The following is a 16,378-nucleotide window of genomic DNA, read 5'->3' as shown; positions in this document are numbered from 1 at the left end:
CATCCCTACCCGTCTGGCACCAGACTCATTCTACCCCACTGGCAGAAACACCTGCCAGGGTTCACCAACTACAACCCACCCAAATCCCTGCATGTGGACCAAGCTGGTCTCTGCCTGTCTTCCCAGCCACCCCACCTATGGGTCCCACCTCAAACATGCCCCTCCCCTCTGTCTCCCCGCAGCTGCTGGCTGGTGTGGCGTCCAAGCCTAGGAGCCTTCTACATCCCGGTGGCTTTGATTCTGCTAGTCACCTGGATGTATTTCTTGTGCGCAGGGCTGCGCTTACGGGGTCCCCTGGCACAGAGTTCAAAGGGGGGCAACAGCAGGGACTCCCTGGAGCCAGGGGAGGAGCTGAGGGGTCCCACCCGGCTCCGGAGCAGCGGCCCCCTCCTGAGTGACTCAGGTTCCCTTCTGGCAACTGGGAGTGCAGGCATGGTGACGCCCGGGCCCCCCGATGATGGTGACGGCGTCTATTCTCCGGGCGTCCAACTGGGGGCGCTGGTAACCACGCATTTCCTGTACTTGGCCATGTGGGTCTGCGGAGCACTGGCCGTGTCCCAGCGCTGGCTGCCCCGGGTGGTGTGCAGCTGTCTGTATGGCGTGGCGGCCTCCGCCCTGGGCCTCTTCGTGTTCACCCACCACTGTGCCAGGCGTAGGGATGTGAGGGCCTCCTGGCGCGCTTGCAGCCCGCCTGCCTCGCCCTCGGCCTCCCACGCCCCACCGCGGGCCCAGCCAGCCGCCTCAGAGGATGGCTCCCCCGAGTTCGGGGAAGGGCCCCCCTCCCTCAAGTCTTCCCCGAGCGGCAGCAGAGGCCCCGCGCTGCCCCCAGGCCTCTGCAAGCTCACCAACCTGCAGCTGGCGCAGAGCCAGGTGTGCGAGGCCGGGGCGGTGGCCCGCAAGGAAGGGGAGCCGGAAGCCGCGGGACCCCGGGGGGGCCTGGCTTCTCGCCACCCCAACAACCTCCACCAGGGGCGTCGGGCGCACAAGAGTCGGGCCAAGGGGCACCGCGCCGGGGAGGCCGTCGGCAAGAACCGCCTGAAGCCCCCGCGCGGCGGTGCGGCGGCCGGGGCCCCCGAGTTGCCGTCCAGCGAGAGCGGCAGCCTACACTACAGCCCGAGCGACAGCTACGCGGGCAGCAGCGGCCACCCGCTCGAAGGCGAGCCCATGCTCACGCCCTCCGAGGGCAGCGACACCAGCGCCGCGCCGCTCCCGGAGGCGGGCCGGCCGGGCCAGCGCCGCAGCGCCAGTCGCGACAACCTCAAGGGCGGCGGCGGCGGCGCGCTGGAGGAAAGCAAGCGCCGCTCGTACCCGCTCAACAGCGCGGGCCTCAACGGCGCCCCCAAGGGGGGCAAGTACGACGACGTCAACGCGGGGGGCGCCGAGGCGGCCGGCGGCGCCTGCATGAAGACTGGCCTCTGGAAGAGCGAGACCACCGTCTAAAGCGGGGCGGGCGACGCTGTAAGACAGGCTGGACACACGGGCTCGTTACCCTCAGCGATTCCGAGGCCCTCAAAGACGTCGCTCGGTACGTCAAGTGTGAGGTGGCGGTGCCCAAGGCTGCACCTAGGTTGGCCAGCATTATCCCCGACGCTGGGGAAAGGAGATAGGCAGATATTTGCCACTTACCTAGAGGGTATCCCTCTGGGCAACCACAGACAATCCCAGAAACAGGCATGATACGTTTCCGTCCAGCCCAGGCCAGTTCTGACAGACCAGATTACTGGGTCCTCCCAGGCAGGGGTGAGTCCTATGTGGGGTAACCCTCAACCAGAGTGAAAGGGCACAGCACAGCCCACGTGGGCCCTCCCCTAGTGTATTACCACTCCTGGCCACGCTGCGCCTCGCTGGTGGACATCAGCCCTGCCAGGAAATCACAGGGGGGAGCTTCAGAACCGTGCTCTTCTCTCCGTCCCCTGCTGAAGTCTGCCCAGTCCAATGCCCAAATCCCAAGTCCTCTCTCCTCTTGGGTTTGGCTGACAGGAGAGCCAGCCTAGCAGATGAGTCAGGTGACCAGGACAGATGGGTCCCCTTCTGTCATCTTCTCCAACCAACTATGCCAGAGGGGAAGGACCAGAACTGTGAAAGGCAGCCTTTGAAATCCCCTGGGGGAGGAGACAGGGGAGTACAGCTAGGGATAAAGCCACCATTCCCATAGGAGTGGTATTCAGACGGCACAGCAGGGCTCAGAGGTGGCACACCAGAACATCTAGGCCCTGTACCTTAGAAGCTGAGTCTGCCAGGTGTCTGTCAGGTGATCTGAAGGAAGTAGAAGGAGCTGGTACTTGGAACTAGGGCATAATCTAGTCATGCCTAAACCTAGTCCTATCAACAATGCTCTGAAGAGTGGGAGCCACCATAGTAGGCTGCAGGTGGCGTTTGGATAAGCACTTACTCTTCTATAACAAGATCCATCTCCCCATCCCAGCCTCCCATCACTAAGGGACTAATGAAAGCACTTCCTTGCCTCTGTGAGGCCTTATGGAAAAACCATCCCAATTATTTTAATCTCTAGCTCCACAGTAGGGAGAAACCTCTGCAAAGTCAAAACAGCCTCCTGACTCAGACCCCAAGCTGAGACCTGAGGCAGTGGCTAGGGTCCCTGCACATTGTCAAAGGCCTGTGCCTTCACTACTATTAAACACCAGCACCTATATTCTCCCCCAACCTAAGAAACCAAGACCAGCCTTTTACTACACAACTGAATGGAAGTGGAGGGAACCTTGGGTCTTAGGAAGAGCAACAGGAAGCCCAAGTCTGGTCTAGGTCCCCTCCCAGTCTTCATGTCACCCCAGCCTGCTCACCAAGGTGAAAGGAGACACAGGAGGGGAGAAAACTCACACTCCCAGGGATGAGTCCTGTTATTTATGCTTGCTGCACAGACAATATTAGAAGGAAAAAAAAAAAAGCTTTGTATTATTCTTCCACATATGCCAGCTGCTGTTTACATACCCTGCCAATGCCTTAGCACTGGAGAGCTTTTGCAATACGCTGGGGAAAGGGAAGGGAGGGAATGAAAAGTGCCAAAGAAAACACGTTTTTAAGAGCTTGGGTTTTATACAATAGAATGTTTTCTAGCAGATGCCTCTTGTTTTAATATATTAAAATTTTGCAAAGCCCTTGAGCCTTAGTCCACCCCTGGTCCTTTTGTTACAAGGTAGAGGATCTCCTAATACCTCACACACCAGCCACCATTGGAACTAGGGCAGAATCTAGTCATGCCTAAACCAAGTCCTAGCAACAATGCTCTGAAGAGTGGGGCCACTGTAGTAAGGCTGCAGGTGGTGTTTAGAGAAGCACTGCTCTACAAGTAGAGGGATGCCTTGCCAGGCCTAGAGAAGCATCAGTTGTCCTGTCCAATTCAAACCAGGAGCAAGAGAGCCTGACATTTTCCCAACAGTCTAAGAGGAAAGCCATCCCACAGAAAATGAGTATCTAGAACTTGTTCTCAGGAACCAAGGGATGGGACTCTCCTAATCAGTCATCCCTGCGTGCCTGACTTACTCCAGGACCAAAGACTGAACTATTCACAAAGCCCTTCTTGGTTCCTTCAAAAAAAGGAGTTACCTAAGGACTCATGTACACCTACTTCTTCGGATATGACAGACCTGTTCTTAAGTTGCTATCAGACTGCAGTGAAGTGGCCCCAACTGATGTGCATCAGGGAGGGTTAGGAACACCGGCGGCAGCCTGTCCAGCAGCTTGTGCTCTCTGAAAGTCCCTAACTTCCTGAGGTGTACGCAAATACTGCTCTATTTCACTATCAGAAATGTTCTCATCTCCAGTGACAGTGGAGATGGCAGGTGTAGAGCAGATCCGTTTGGGGGGCTTCAACATGCAGGGTGGGAGGAGAAGGGCAGGACTGGCTGGCCGTTTCCCCTGGGGCAAACCTAAGGAACTATTCTGCACCTCTTCTCCCTGCCCCCGCCGCTCCTTCTCCTGGGTCTCCATTTCTGCTGTGCCATCCCGAAAAGCTGTGCGGACCAGTGTGTGGCGGTGCTGGAGAAGGTCACCGATGTGTTTCACCACAGACCGTTTGTCAAGTTTCAGAACTTGCAACCAGGCCAGCTGCTCAGCCATTCGCAGCAGCACACCCAACAGCTCCTGCAGGCGGGAGGAAGCAGGGTGGGGCAGGTCTATGTTTGCCAGTTTACAAAACTGGGCAAGGGAACACCTCAGCCGATGCGAAGGCTGCAGTGACTGCCAAGCCAGGAAAGAGGCAGCAGTGATGACAGGTAAGGGATGCCGCCCAGTCACCAGCCATGTCTCATCTGCCAGTTCCACCAACTGCAACGTTCGTGACAGCATCTTCTCTTTCTCTTCCGCATACTTGGCTGGCACTGACGGGGAAGCTTGGAACAGCTTGAAGCTGAAACAACCAAAATGAGAGTTGGGTCTCAGTGATGTTGGGGGCGGAGGGTGGGGTGCTGCTCTTCCAGAAGAAAGACATTCTACTCAAGATAGGACAGCTATTCTGTCCTCTTGGGAACACTCTGGCTTACTGGGCAGCAAGTTTATAGAGGCACTGAGAGGGAAAAGGGTGAGTCCTCTGCTTGTTAGAGGAAGGGCAGAAGAATGCAGAAGAGTGTGAGTGTGCTGAGCACTCCGTACCAGCCATTATTTGGAGCTTTACACCATCTAATCTACATGCAAATGCACCCTGTTACGTGCATTTAGAGTTGACAGACTTGCCCACAGTCATCCAGCTAGGAAGTAACCACGCTTCAAATCTATGGCCATGTGATACCAATAGCTTTTGATGGCTACCATATTTGTCAAGAAAAAGGTAAGAACATAACCACTTAGGAACAACAAAAAAAAGGTTTTAACCCCAGTTATGTCATTCACTAATATCCTTTCAGCTCCTTCACAGATGGTCTTGCTGAGGCAGGGCCAAGGCATCCAGCCACACGGGCCACCTGCAGCATAACTCCAGGAACGACATCCACACCTCATATAGCACCACTGGCGCAGCAGCCTGTAGCCAGGCTCATACCTACTTTTCCTACTTCATTAAGTGGCTATGAGGGCAAAGGGATTTGAAAATTATAGCATTCTGGAAATGCAAAATGATATTAACTCTATTAACACAAGCATAAAATAGGGTGGATCTTTCTCACACATCCTTTTAGAAAGAGTTTGGTCAAAAAGAGCCAAAAGTTAAAGGATTCAACTCTAAGGAGCCCTCTCACCCCAGTGTCTCCCACCAGGCAGGAGGTACCTGCTACAATAGGTCTTCACTAGTTCTGCCAAGCATAGAGATGGCACATCCAGCCCCAAGAGCTTCACTATCTGCATGTAAGTGCCAGAAAACACATCCAAGTCTGCATACAACAGGGTGCAGATGGTTCCCATGGTTAGGGGCCAGTTATGCTGCCGGCAGGTGATTAAGACACAGCACCCAACCAACACCTCCTTCTTTTGCAGCCTGGCAGCTCGCACGCCAGAGTGCCGGTATGCCTGTTGGTAGTAAGCAACTGCTGTGTCCTCAAATGTTGATGGCAACTGCAGAACACGACAAATGTCTCTCACTCGGCGGAGACCTAGGAAAACCCATGGCAAGAATTAGAGGAGAGAGCTCCTAGAAACTTCAGCTAGGACTTCATTTAGCTCTGCTAAACTTGCTTCAGATGCACAAACTATGTGCCTTTTTGCACTGACATAAATGACATTTGATGTTCTCATTCTAGAGTCACAAAAACATGTCTACAAAGAAGTCACATTTCAGCCCACCATTTTTTTTGGAAGTTAGTTTGATTTAGGGCCTAGCCATACTCCAGGTTCCTGGAGGCTACCTCAACCACACCCCTGAGCAAACTCAAACCTTACATTGAATTGCTACGCTTCTCAGAATTATCCCCACTCTTTATTTCTAATTGCCATTCTCTTCTCTACCTTCTACCAGTGATGCTGAAAACAGGAAAAGCAAATAGATGGGCTGTACGATCAGGACAATTTTTTTTAAAGCCACTGTGCTGAAATAGGTCAATTCTTACCTCGTTGCTGGCTGCGACTAACTTGTTCATTTTCCCCTGTGCTTCGGGAATATGTTACTTCTGTAAGACAATGAACAACAAATAGTGTGCTTTTTCATCAGACCTCTGGCCTCCTACCACATAAGTCCAGGAAGCAAAATTCACATCACTGAGCATCTGCTCCCTGTCTCACAGATGGTGCCCATCTATGCATAGGTGAAGGCCCATCCAGTTTCTGTCCACAAGCAGTATCAAATACACAAAGATTGAGAGAGGTTAAGACTACACTAAAGCAGCTCCAAGTATTCCAAATTTCAGTCATCGCTCCTGTACATCCAACCCAGGTAATTTTCCTGGCTGCAGATTTTGAGGGCTGCACTGGTCAAGAACTTGAAAAGTAAACAACAAAAAAGAGATGTCAGGTGCAGTGGCTCACACCTGTAATCCTACACTTTGGGAGGCCAAGATGGGAAGATTGCTTGAGGCCAGGAGTTCAAGACCAGCCTGGGCAACACAGACCCCCTTCTCTACAAAAACAATTTTTTTTTTTTTTTAATTACCTGGGCATGGTGGTGCACGCTTGTAGTCCCAGTTACTTGGGAGGCTAAGGCAGGAGGATCACTTGATCATTTGGAGGCTGCAGGGAGCTATCATGATGCCACTGCTCGCTCGGTCTCTCTTTCTCCCCCATTTACCCCACATGTACTATGTCCACGATATACGTCTGATACCATACTCGGTGCTGAGAAAACACTTCATTCACTTGTTCACTTAGACCGTTTTTCCCATATTTAAGTATGTGCGTGAAGGGAGGAGATAGGAGGAATCTGATGTTAATCACCCCACCGCCCAAAGATGTCCCCAGAGCCTGCGAAACGCCGGGCACAGGTACCTCGGAGGTTGCCCTCGTCGCTGAAAGTGGTGGTGAGAACCCCTTCGGTGACCACGCAGCCGCAGTTGGAGCACACCAGCTGGTTCTGTGAGTAGTGCGAGTCTTCCACGAGCTCAGTGGAGTCGCAGTCGGGACAGCGGCCTCCGCCGGGCATCTCACAACCTGTCCAACGCCGCTCAAGCCTTCAGAGACGCAACCAAGCGTCTGCAATAGCAGCCGTAGGACAGCAAAATCTACAAGGGCAGGCGTCCAAGAGCTGCACCTTTGTCTTCCGGCCAGAGCGACAGCTGGATAGGCCGTTCCGCTACACTTCCGGTCTGTTCCTCGGCGAACTCGGGTAGAAACGTGAGCTAGAGAAAAACGGTCCCTTGTTTGAACGGGGTCTCCAAGTTTCCCCATTATCTGTAATTGGTTTGGGGTAAATTAGACTGAGGGTTGAATTTGGGTGAAATTGCTACTTACATAGACACGTATAGCAGACAAGAAACTGTTGTTGACATTCCCGGACAATCTCCTTTTAAAGCGCTAGGGGAATCTCAGAGTCTTCGTTTCTCTTTGATAATGAACAGTGATTTTGGCCATAGTAGAAAGTATAATACGTTTCTAAAAGGGAGAGTTAAGTAATGGGCAGGAATTTGAGTTCTATTTTCCAGAACTGCTTACCCAGCCAAATTGCTTTCTCTCTTTTCAGTCTATTTTCTTTCTTTCTTTCTTTTTTATTGTTGTTGTTGCATTTTGGCCAGGGCTGCGTTAGAACCCACCACCTTCAGTATATGGGACCAGCGCCCTACTCACTGAGCCACAGGCTCCGCCCTTCAGTCTATTTTCTTTATCTGCAAAATGAGAGAATTGAATTAAAATTTGGGAGGGCAAATTCAAATGCTTTTTGTCTCTTGAGCGCAGGAGACATTCAAGGAATGGCTAACAGTTTGTGTTGACGAAACCACAGTGGGGTTCTTGTTTCGCGCCACACAGAAAGCTAATTACTGAGGCAACAAGGATTGTCAATGGAGAAAGGATTTATTTCAGAGGACGCATCAACTGGAAAGAGGAAGCACAGGCTACTTCAAATCCACCTCCTTGATTAGCAGGGTCAAGGGGTTTTTATGAAGGTGAAAATGAATAACGTATAAAGGAAGTGAACCCCATTGCATGTTTGGGGTGGGGTGTAGGGCTCACAAGTGCAGTGAGGAATCATGTTAGTTCATTTGGAGTGAAAGAATATGGAGCAAGGACGCTTTTGGCAAACTAGGGGAGAAGGTTGAGCACATTCAGATGTTTTTAAAACCTTGAGCTTTAAGATGCTCCATAATTCTAGCTCCAAAGTTCTTAACTTGGGACAGTATACACCAAAGAATATTGACTAAAAATTTGCCTCTACTAATTAGAAATGTGCTATGGTATGAATGTGTCCCCTCAAGTCATGTGTTAGAAACTTAATCCCCAATTCAATACTGTTAGGAGGTGGAGCCTTTCGGGAGGTGTTTTAGGTCATGAGGGCTCCACCCTCATAAATGGATTTATGCTGTTAGAACAGAGTTTTGTGGAAGGAGTTTTGCCCCTTTTGCCCCTCTGCTTTCTGCCATGTGGGCTCACAGTTTTCCTCCCCTCAGGAAGTCTTCAAGGCTCCATTTTGGAGTCAGACAGCAGCCTTCCCCAGACATCAAACCTGCCTTTAGAACTGTGAAAAAAGGTGGGGCACAGTGGCTCACACTGTAATCCTAGCACTCTGGGAGGCCGAGGCAGGTGGATTACTTGAGCTCAGGACTTTGAGACCAACCTGAGCTAGAACAAGACTTTATCTCTAAAAATAGCCAAGCATTGTGGCAGCACCTCTGGTCCCAGCTACTTGGGAGGCTGAGGCAAGAGGATCACTTGAGTGCAAGAGACTGAGATTGCTGTGAGCTCTGGTACCACAGCACTCTACCGAGGGCAGCAGAGTGAGACTCTCCAAAAAACAAAACAAAACTGTGAGAAAATAAATTTCTGTTCTTGGGCAGTACCCGTAGTTCAGTGGGTAGTGCTGACAGGTTCAAACCACATACACCGAGGCTGGCAGGTTCAAATCACATACAGCGAGACTGGCAGGTTCAAACCCGGCCTGGGCCAGGTAAAACAACAATGACTACTGCAACAACAACAAAAAATAGCCAGGCATTGTGGCCACTACTTGGGAGGCTGAGGCAAAAGAATCACTTAAGCCAAAGAGTTTGAGGTTGCTGTGAGCTGTGATGCTACCACACTCTACCCAGGGTGACAGCTTGAGATTCTGTCTCTTAAAACAATAAAAATAGGGTGGCGCCTGTGGCTCAGTGAGTAAGGCGCCGGCCCCATATACTGAGGGTGGCGGGTTCAAACCCAGTCCCGGCCAAACTGCAACAACAAAAGAAAAATAGTCGGGCGTTGTGGTGGGCGCCTGTAGTCCCAGCTGCTCGGGAGACTGAGGCAAGAGAATCACATAAGCCCAAGAGCTGGAGGTTGCTGTGAGCTGCGTGTGACGCCATGGCACTCTACCAAGGGCGGTACAGTGAGACTCTGTCTCTACAAAAAAATAAATAAATAAATAAAAATAAATAAATTTTTGGCGCCTGTAGTCCCAGCTACTCTGGAGGCTGAGGCAAGAGAATCGCTTAAGCCCAGGAGTTGGAGGTTGCTGTGAGCTGTGTGAGGCCACAGCACTCTACTGAGGGCCATAAAGTGAGACTCTGTCTCTAAAAAAAAAAATAATAATAATAAAATAAAAATAAAAATAAATAAATTTTTGTTCTTTATAAATTACCCATTCTTAAGTATCTTGTCAGATTAGTACAAATGGACCAAGACATGTATGGCATGTTTGAATATAAATTAAACTCAACAAAAAGACGTATTAGTAAATCCTAATTGTGCTCATTAAGAATAAATATTTTATATAATGCCTGAAAATTTTAGAATCAATTGTGTCAAAAAAATAAGAAAGTTGAGTTAAATGACAAGAGCTACCAGAATCCTGTCCCTTATTAGTCCAAGAAAGCAGAAAGTAGTCATCACGGCAAGTGCTGAAAGTGTACGTAGAAATTCTGTCTCCCAGGCTGACAATGGAGAACTTCCAGCATTTGCAGATTTTGGAAGCTGTTGTTAGCTCAATTACAATCTTGTGTTAAGAATTGGGGGTGATACCAGCACTTCCTGCTGAGAACAGAAAACTACTTGACAGCTTCTGTGCAGAATGAATTGATAGATTATAAGAGGATCTCGTCAGCCCCTTAACAACTAGAGATACTTCCTTAAGGAGTAAGACACAAGCTAGGCGGCCAGCCCTCCCCAAGAGACTGCTTTCTCAGAGTTTGAGGACTACTACTCCTTTTTTGAGAAATCCTATCCATTCCATGACCACAGGGCTTGATCACGGTGGAGGATCCTCCATGCACCACCAAAGCAAGAGACACAACAACCCCAAATAGTTCTTCCTCTTAAATTAGGATTATTCTCTCTAGTGCTACACCAGAGGGAGCTTCAGCACAATAGCCACAGGTGGGTTTTGTGGCTCCTCTTTTAACACTCCTCTTCTCCAGGATTCAACAGTGTGAGGCATGGGATAAGGATTTATTTCTGTTCTCCAGAAAGTAAATATTAAGACACACTTGCATGTATGCTCACACACAACATGGTTCGCAGACATTCATCAGTTTTAGAGGGTACAGCTCTCTTACTGGAGAGAAAAAACATGTCCCAAAAAGCAACATGATTAAGGTTAGCAGTTATGCATCATTATATAGAACTGCATCAACTTCTCTCATCCCCAATTTTGTGCAGTTCTTGAACCTAACTGCATTAAAAAAAAAAAAGGGAGGTTTTGTACAGCTGTCTACCCACCTTGACAGCCACCTTAAAATCCTACTTTTCCCAGCATGCCTCCTTGTAAAGTGGAAAAGCTGTTTTGTGACTCTGCATCCAGCAACTATAAAGGGTCGGAAGGGGATGGTCTTTCCCTGTCACAAGCATATAACGTACTTACCCTGGAGAGTCTTGTCTTCAGACACAGACACCCTGTGAGGACCCGATCCTCGCCAGAAGATGGCGCACTCTACTAAGATATGTAAGTTTGGGGTTCTGCACTTTCTCAGCAAGAAATCCGTTTGCAAAATGTATTTTATTTGCCTTGCTGCAGGAAATCAGCATCATCCCTGGTGCCCTCTCTATTGCTACAAACTCTTAGGTGTCATCGTCATTCATGGTGGTGAGTGTCTTTTAAACAGATGCCTCCTCCAGCTCCGCTGAGTCCCGGGGAGGGCTTGGTCAGAGCAGAAAGCTTCTGGGGAGGGGCTGGGGAGGCTGTTGGAAAGGCAGCCTGGCTGTGGTCCAGGCACTTAAGGCTGACTTGGAGGCCAAGAGGCTTTCAAGATGGGTGTCTGGCAGTGGTGGGGCCACATGTGGCCTTCCTGATCCTTCAGCGGCCTTTTCACTGAATCCAAACTTCACAGAACAAATCCCTCCATAAAGTTCAGATTCCGTCACCTTTGGGGATCTGGAGGGCCACATGTGGCCTGGAGGCTGCAGCTTCTTCACCTGTTGTCCGGCTGCTTCAGCCCGGTGTCCCCAGGAGCGTTGTTGCGGTGAGGGTCGGCTCTCAGAAAAGAGCTGCCCACCCCAGTGAAGCCCTGTCCCAAGGCGGGCCTATCAGAGACACCAAATAGATGGAATTCCTGGGAGGGAGACCCATGGTAATCTAGAGCAAGAAAACCAGTGAGAGCAGGGCTGTGCTTGAGGCCATTGACCTGGCTGCCAGCTGGGGCTCCTCCCAGCTCAGTGGACTGAAACTTTGTGACTCTGACCCAGTTTCCCTGAGCCCGGAGTATCCTCTCATTGCCACCCATGGCCTTGGAGCCTTTTGACCAGATTTCCTTTCTACCACCTCAGCTTTTTAGTGAACACTCATTTTCCCCATCACTCCCAGATGAGATGGGCACCTCTCAGAGCACAGCCAGGACTGCCCAAATTCCTGTGCCGCCACCTTCCCTCCCTCACTCCTCTCCAGTGCTGCTGCTCTGTCCCCACACATCTCCCCTCTCCTGGGATGAGGATTAATACAGTCAATTTCTTTAACTCCTAGGAACAAAGGCATCTGATTCTTATCAGAAAGTGGTCACAGGCTCCCATCACTGCATGGGCTTAAGAGCCTGAATACATGTCCTTACATGGATCTCTGCTCCTCTGGGAGAAGCCTTCCCAGAAGCCCTGGGAGGGGTTGAGTTGTGTGATCACCATTTTCCCTCATGTTCCAATCCTTCACAGTCCCAAGCAAATCACAGAACATTATCTCCTTGGCCCCCAAAGTGAAGTGATCCTAAACTAGGGGCTGGAAAAATTTTTCTGCAAAAAGCCAGATAGCAAATATTTTGGAATTTGTAAGCAATAAGGACTCTGTTGCAAGTACTCAAGTGCTGTTGTAATGTGAAAACAACTGCAGTCACATAAACCAAGGGATGTGTCTATATACCACTGAAATTTGAACTTTGTGTAATTTTGATGTCATGAAATACTATTATTTTGATTTTTTTCCTAAGCATTAAAAAAATGTAAAAATCAGCCAGGCACAATGGCTCCCACCTATAATTCTAGCACTCTGGGAGGCTGAGGAGGGAGAATCACTTGAGCTCAGGAGTTCAAGACCAGCTTGAGCAAGAGTGACACACCATCTCTACAAAAAAATAGGAAAATTAGCCATGTGTGGTAGTGTACAACTGTAGTCCCAACTACTTGGGAGGCTGAGGCAGGAGGATCACTTGAGCCCAGGAATTGGAGGTTGTAGTGAGCTATGATGATGCCACTGCACCCTAGCCAGGGCAGCAGAGTGAGACCTTGTCTCAAAACAAATAAATAAATAAATAAATAAATAAATATCCTTCTTGGCTTGACTGGAGGCAGGTAATAATATGCAGACTGGTTTCTTGACCTCCAAGTTAGATTAAAAGATCGTTTTCCATGGGTAGAGGGAGGGCAGGGTACCCCTCCAGCAAGTCCTTTCTTAGCTATTTACAGTGAAACCTTGGTCAAACTAAAGTTCTGATGCTTTTGTAAGCTTCAGTTTGTTCATCTGCAAAATGGAGATGTTCCCTACCTTAATGAGAATCATTACAATTGTATCAGTGCTTAGCAAATAGTAGGAACTCAAGAAGTCGTCCTTCCTTTTGCAATCAAGGTTTAGCCTGAGATGAGCTGTCAACATGTAAAAGACAGAGGCAACTTTTTCTCAACTATGTGAGAGCGGTATCAGTGCCACCAAGGCAACTTGCTAGGACTTGGGATATAGTTTCTATGATAACTGAGAGGCTAAGTGAGGATGTCCTCTCTCACAAGACTATTTGGCTTTGGAAAATGCTGGCATCACAGGACTCCAGTAAGCCAGATTCCAGTCAGAAATGACAGCTTGTGACTTCTGCAGGGCCCAAAAGATGCCACCCGAAGAGCTGCCCCGGGAAGAGGATCCCTTTGTGGAGAACCCAGGTTCAAGGGCTACAGGTGGCTGTGCTGATGACCATTTGGCCTTGGCTCACAAACGGTAACGACACCCTGTAAACGACCATTTTCTATGGGTGGAGAAAAACAGGGTGCTCCCTCAGTGAGTCATCTCCTCTCTGGTGCGAGGGACCTAGGTTGTCTTTGCAGCCACCGCAGCTCTTCTGCCGGGGGCATTGTTGGCCAGGGTAGGCTCTCCCTCGGAGTCACTATTTGCTCTTGTTGCAAAGTAGAGTGAGCAGCAGATTCTCTAAAGGCATGGAGACTTGCTCAGAGCAGAACGGACTTCGTGACCCTGTCTTCCCTTTGCAGTGTTATCTGTTCATTCCTGTAACAAGTCAAAATACAGTGGTCCTCTTGGCAATGGGGAAATTGTGATTTTTCTTTTCCTTCTCCAAGAACAAACATGTTGTGTTACTTAGAAAAATATACAGAGTGGATAGGGCAGTGGAGGGGAGAACGGCATTTACTGTTCCTGCAGAGCAGAACAAAAGGGACTTCAGATCAGCTGATTGAACATGAGGTCACCTGGCTGAGTGGGCAGGTGCCTGCTAAGCCCCTGGAGCTTGACTTTGACTCTGAAATCTGGATTTAGGAAAGTTCACTTTTTTTTTTTGGAGAGAGTCTCATTATGTTGCCCTCAGTAGAGTGCCCTGGCATCACAGCTCACATCAACCTCAAACTCTTGGGCTTAAGCAATTCTCTTGCCTCCGCCTCCCCTGTAGCTGGGACAATAGGCACCTGCCACACGCCTGGCTATTTTTTTGTTGCAGTTGTCGTTATTTAGCTGGCCCGGGCCAGGTTTGAACCCTCCACCCTCGGTGCATGTGGCCAGTGCCATAACCACTGTGCTTCGGGCGCCAAGCCAGGGAAAGTTCACTTTTTATGATGTTCCTATATCCCATACTTATTTCCCTATTTTTTTTTTCTTTTTCCCTTATTTTCATGGCAGTTTTTAAAAAGCTTTCTATTGGCAAGGCTCAGTGGCTCATGCCTGTAATCCTAGCCCTCTGGGAGGCTGAGGCTGGTGGATCCCTTGAACTCAACAGTTTGAGACCCACCTGAGCAAGGGCGAAACCCTGTCTTTGCCAAAAAATAGCCAGGTGTTATAGTGGGCACCTATAATCGCAGCTGCTTGGGTGGCTGAGGCAAGAGAATTGCTTAAGCCCAAGCGAGGTTGCTGTGAGCTGTCATGCCACAGCACTCTACCATAAAGAGTGACAAAGTGACTCTGTCTTCCCCCCCAAAAAAATCTAACCTGGAGAGGTATGTGTTTTATTGAGAGAAACTGCTTTCACATTTCACTTTATAGATGGTCCCATCACTGACGCCCAGTTGGGGTAACAAGGCTCTTCCACCCAAACCAGGGAGGCTCCCAGCTCAACCTGGGAGCTTCATTGGACACCACCTACCTGTCTCTCCATAATGTGGTTTTTATTGCTTAAAGCAACAGCATCTCCTCTGTCCCAACAGGTCTGGGGCCTTGGAGCATGGACCACAGACATGCCAGTGAGATAGGCAAACCTCAAGGCTCAGGACGTGGGAGATGAGCTCCAAAGGAGACTCTCGCACAGCCTCAACACCGTCTGTTCAGAAACAGGTCAGCTAATTTGAGTGAATCAAGGACTTGGCTCCCAGATGGGACAGTGCTGAAGCAGGTCTGGATTCAACTCATGCCCTTCTAAGACTTTACTCTTTGGGAACCCGTGGTGGGGAGATCAAGGAAGGACCCTTGTTTATATGCTCACAAGCACTTGTTGCAAAGGAAAAGGTGGCAGCTTTCAGCACTGGCAGCAGAATGTTCAAACAATGTTTATCTGATAGCTACTGTGACCCCTCAGGCCAAGAGGAAAGGTCTGTCTTGAGAAGGGATCTGAGATGTCCCGTCCTCTGCAGGACAAAGGGCTCTGGGATTCCTGGGCCCCAGGTAGGATGCCGGCAGCAGGAATCCAAGTGAGAGACCCTCACAGGATTAGAAATGCCAGTCGCCACACCCATCCAAGAGGTTTTCCAGGAAAAAGGAGAAATTTTCATTTACACATTTATACTAAAGAATTTTCATTTATACTAAAGAACCAACACAAATCTTTGAAAGGTTGTACCATTTTATTTAGTGTTGTAGGAATTTCGGGTTACTTCTTAAAAACAAAAGCCAAAGAAATTCAAAATTCCCAAAGTAACAAAGTAGGAAATAATAATTCTGTAATCCAGAAATGCTGGGTGATCCTTCAGTTGGCAGGAGGGGAAATCAGTCTAGCAGCTCACATAGTAATACAGAGAAGCCACAGGGTGGAGGCCGGTGTGGACACAAGGAGTCAAGTTCTCCATCGGAGGCAATTAACCTTTCAGCCCTGAAAGAATATTAGTCATTCTAAAAAAAAGAAAAAAGGTTAATTAGGAGAAAGGACCCAGGGAGGGAAGATGGTGCCTCAGTTACCATTAAAGTGGCTCTCTACAGCATGTGGCTAAGTGTCACCGGCCTCCCATCCCCCTCGCTGCTTTCCGAGGTCCCACCCTTAGCAAAGCTGGAAAGCACACACCTGTGCCTCACTGGTGCAGGCCCAGTACATCCCCTCTTGCCACTTAGGGTCCACAGCCCTTCAGCACGGCAAAGGGCGGACTTCCTTCTTCCTCCATTTGGCTGCCTTGATGAAGTTACCACACTGGAGTAAAAGAGGGAGGGAGGACCCCAGCCACCATCCACAGAAGGAGAAGAGATGAAGCAATCGGGCAGATGGTTGGTGTTTTTCCAGGAAGCTGAAGGTCCCTGGTATTTAATCTGATACTTGTCTCATCTCCTAACTGCTCTTTCTGGAGGCAGCCAGGCAAGGCCGAGGAAGGAACTGCTCCGACTTTTCTAGAGCACAGCCCCCTCCCGGGCCAGCAGCCAGGTGAGCCCTGCAGCTGAGGGAGGCAAATGCCAGCTCTTCTTGTGCAGCTGATGTGCACTCTGCCAGACACACGCCAGCGGTACAGCTGTGTGCTGACCCACCAACATCTGCTACAGGCTCAGAGC

The 16,378-nt window shown here is 49.7% G+C and overlaps 2 protein-coding genes across 2 annotated transcripts in view; one reads left to right on the top strand and one right to left on the bottom strand.

Annotated features, from left to right (window-relative positions):
* ADGRA2 (adhesion G protein-coupled receptor A2) overlaps nucleotides 1-3,123 on the top strand; it is a 40,859-nt gene extending 37,736 nt beyond the window's left edge. The window contains exon 19 of the mRNA XM_053578402.1: nucleotides 183-3,123. Coding sequence (XP_053434377.1) covers nucleotides 183-1,440 — 1,258 coding nt within the window. The 3' untranslated portion in view covers nucleotides 1,441-3,123. The remainder of the gene's footprint in view (nucleotides 1-182) is intronic.
* On the bottom strand, nucleotides 2,660-7,149 carry BRF2 (BRF2 RNA polymerase III transcription initiation factor subunit). The gene is made up of 4 exons (XM_053578404.1): nucleotides 6,865-7,149; nucleotides 5,994-6,053; nucleotides 5,219-5,540; nucleotides 2,660-4,366 (listed from the first exon to the last, which is right to left on the bottom strand). Exons 1-4 carry the CDS (start codon nucleotides 7,016-7,018, stop codon nucleotides 3,658-3,660), a joined length of 1,245 nt encoding a protein of 414 aa, XP_053434379.1. The 5' UTR covers nucleotides 7,019-7,149; the 3' UTR covers nucleotides 2,660-3,657.
* Between the last annotated feature and the right edge of the window lie 9,229 nt (nucleotides 7,150-16,378).

The sequence above is a fragment of the Nycticebus coucang genome, chromosome 24 (genome assembly GCF_027406575.1).
Source record: "Nycticebus coucang isolate mNycCou1 chromosome 24, mNycCou1.pri, whole genome shotgun sequence".
NCBI lineage: Eukaryota > Metazoa > Chordata > Mammalia > Primates > Lorisidae > Nycticebus > Nycticebus coucang.
Note: the sequence above shows the minus strand (reverse complement) of the source record. Positions and strands in the feature narration are given on the sequence as shown.

What these genes read in the sequence shown, in the direction of transcription:
- BRF2 (XM_053578404.1), bottom strand. Translation starts at nt 7,018, where the DNA reads ATGCCCGGCGGAGGCCGCTGTCCCGACTGCGACTCCACTGAGCTCGTG. An exon ending in CGACGAGGGCAACCTCCGAG is followed by an intron (nt 6,054 to 6,864) that starts GTACCTGTGCCC and finishes ATTGTCTTACAG; the next exon opens with AAGTAACATATTCCCGAAGC. An exon ending in GTGAAGACCTATTGTAGCAG is followed by an intron (nt 4,367 to 5,218) that starts GTACCTCCTGCC and finishes TGGTTGTTTCAG; the next exon opens with CTTCAAGCTGTTCCAAGCTT.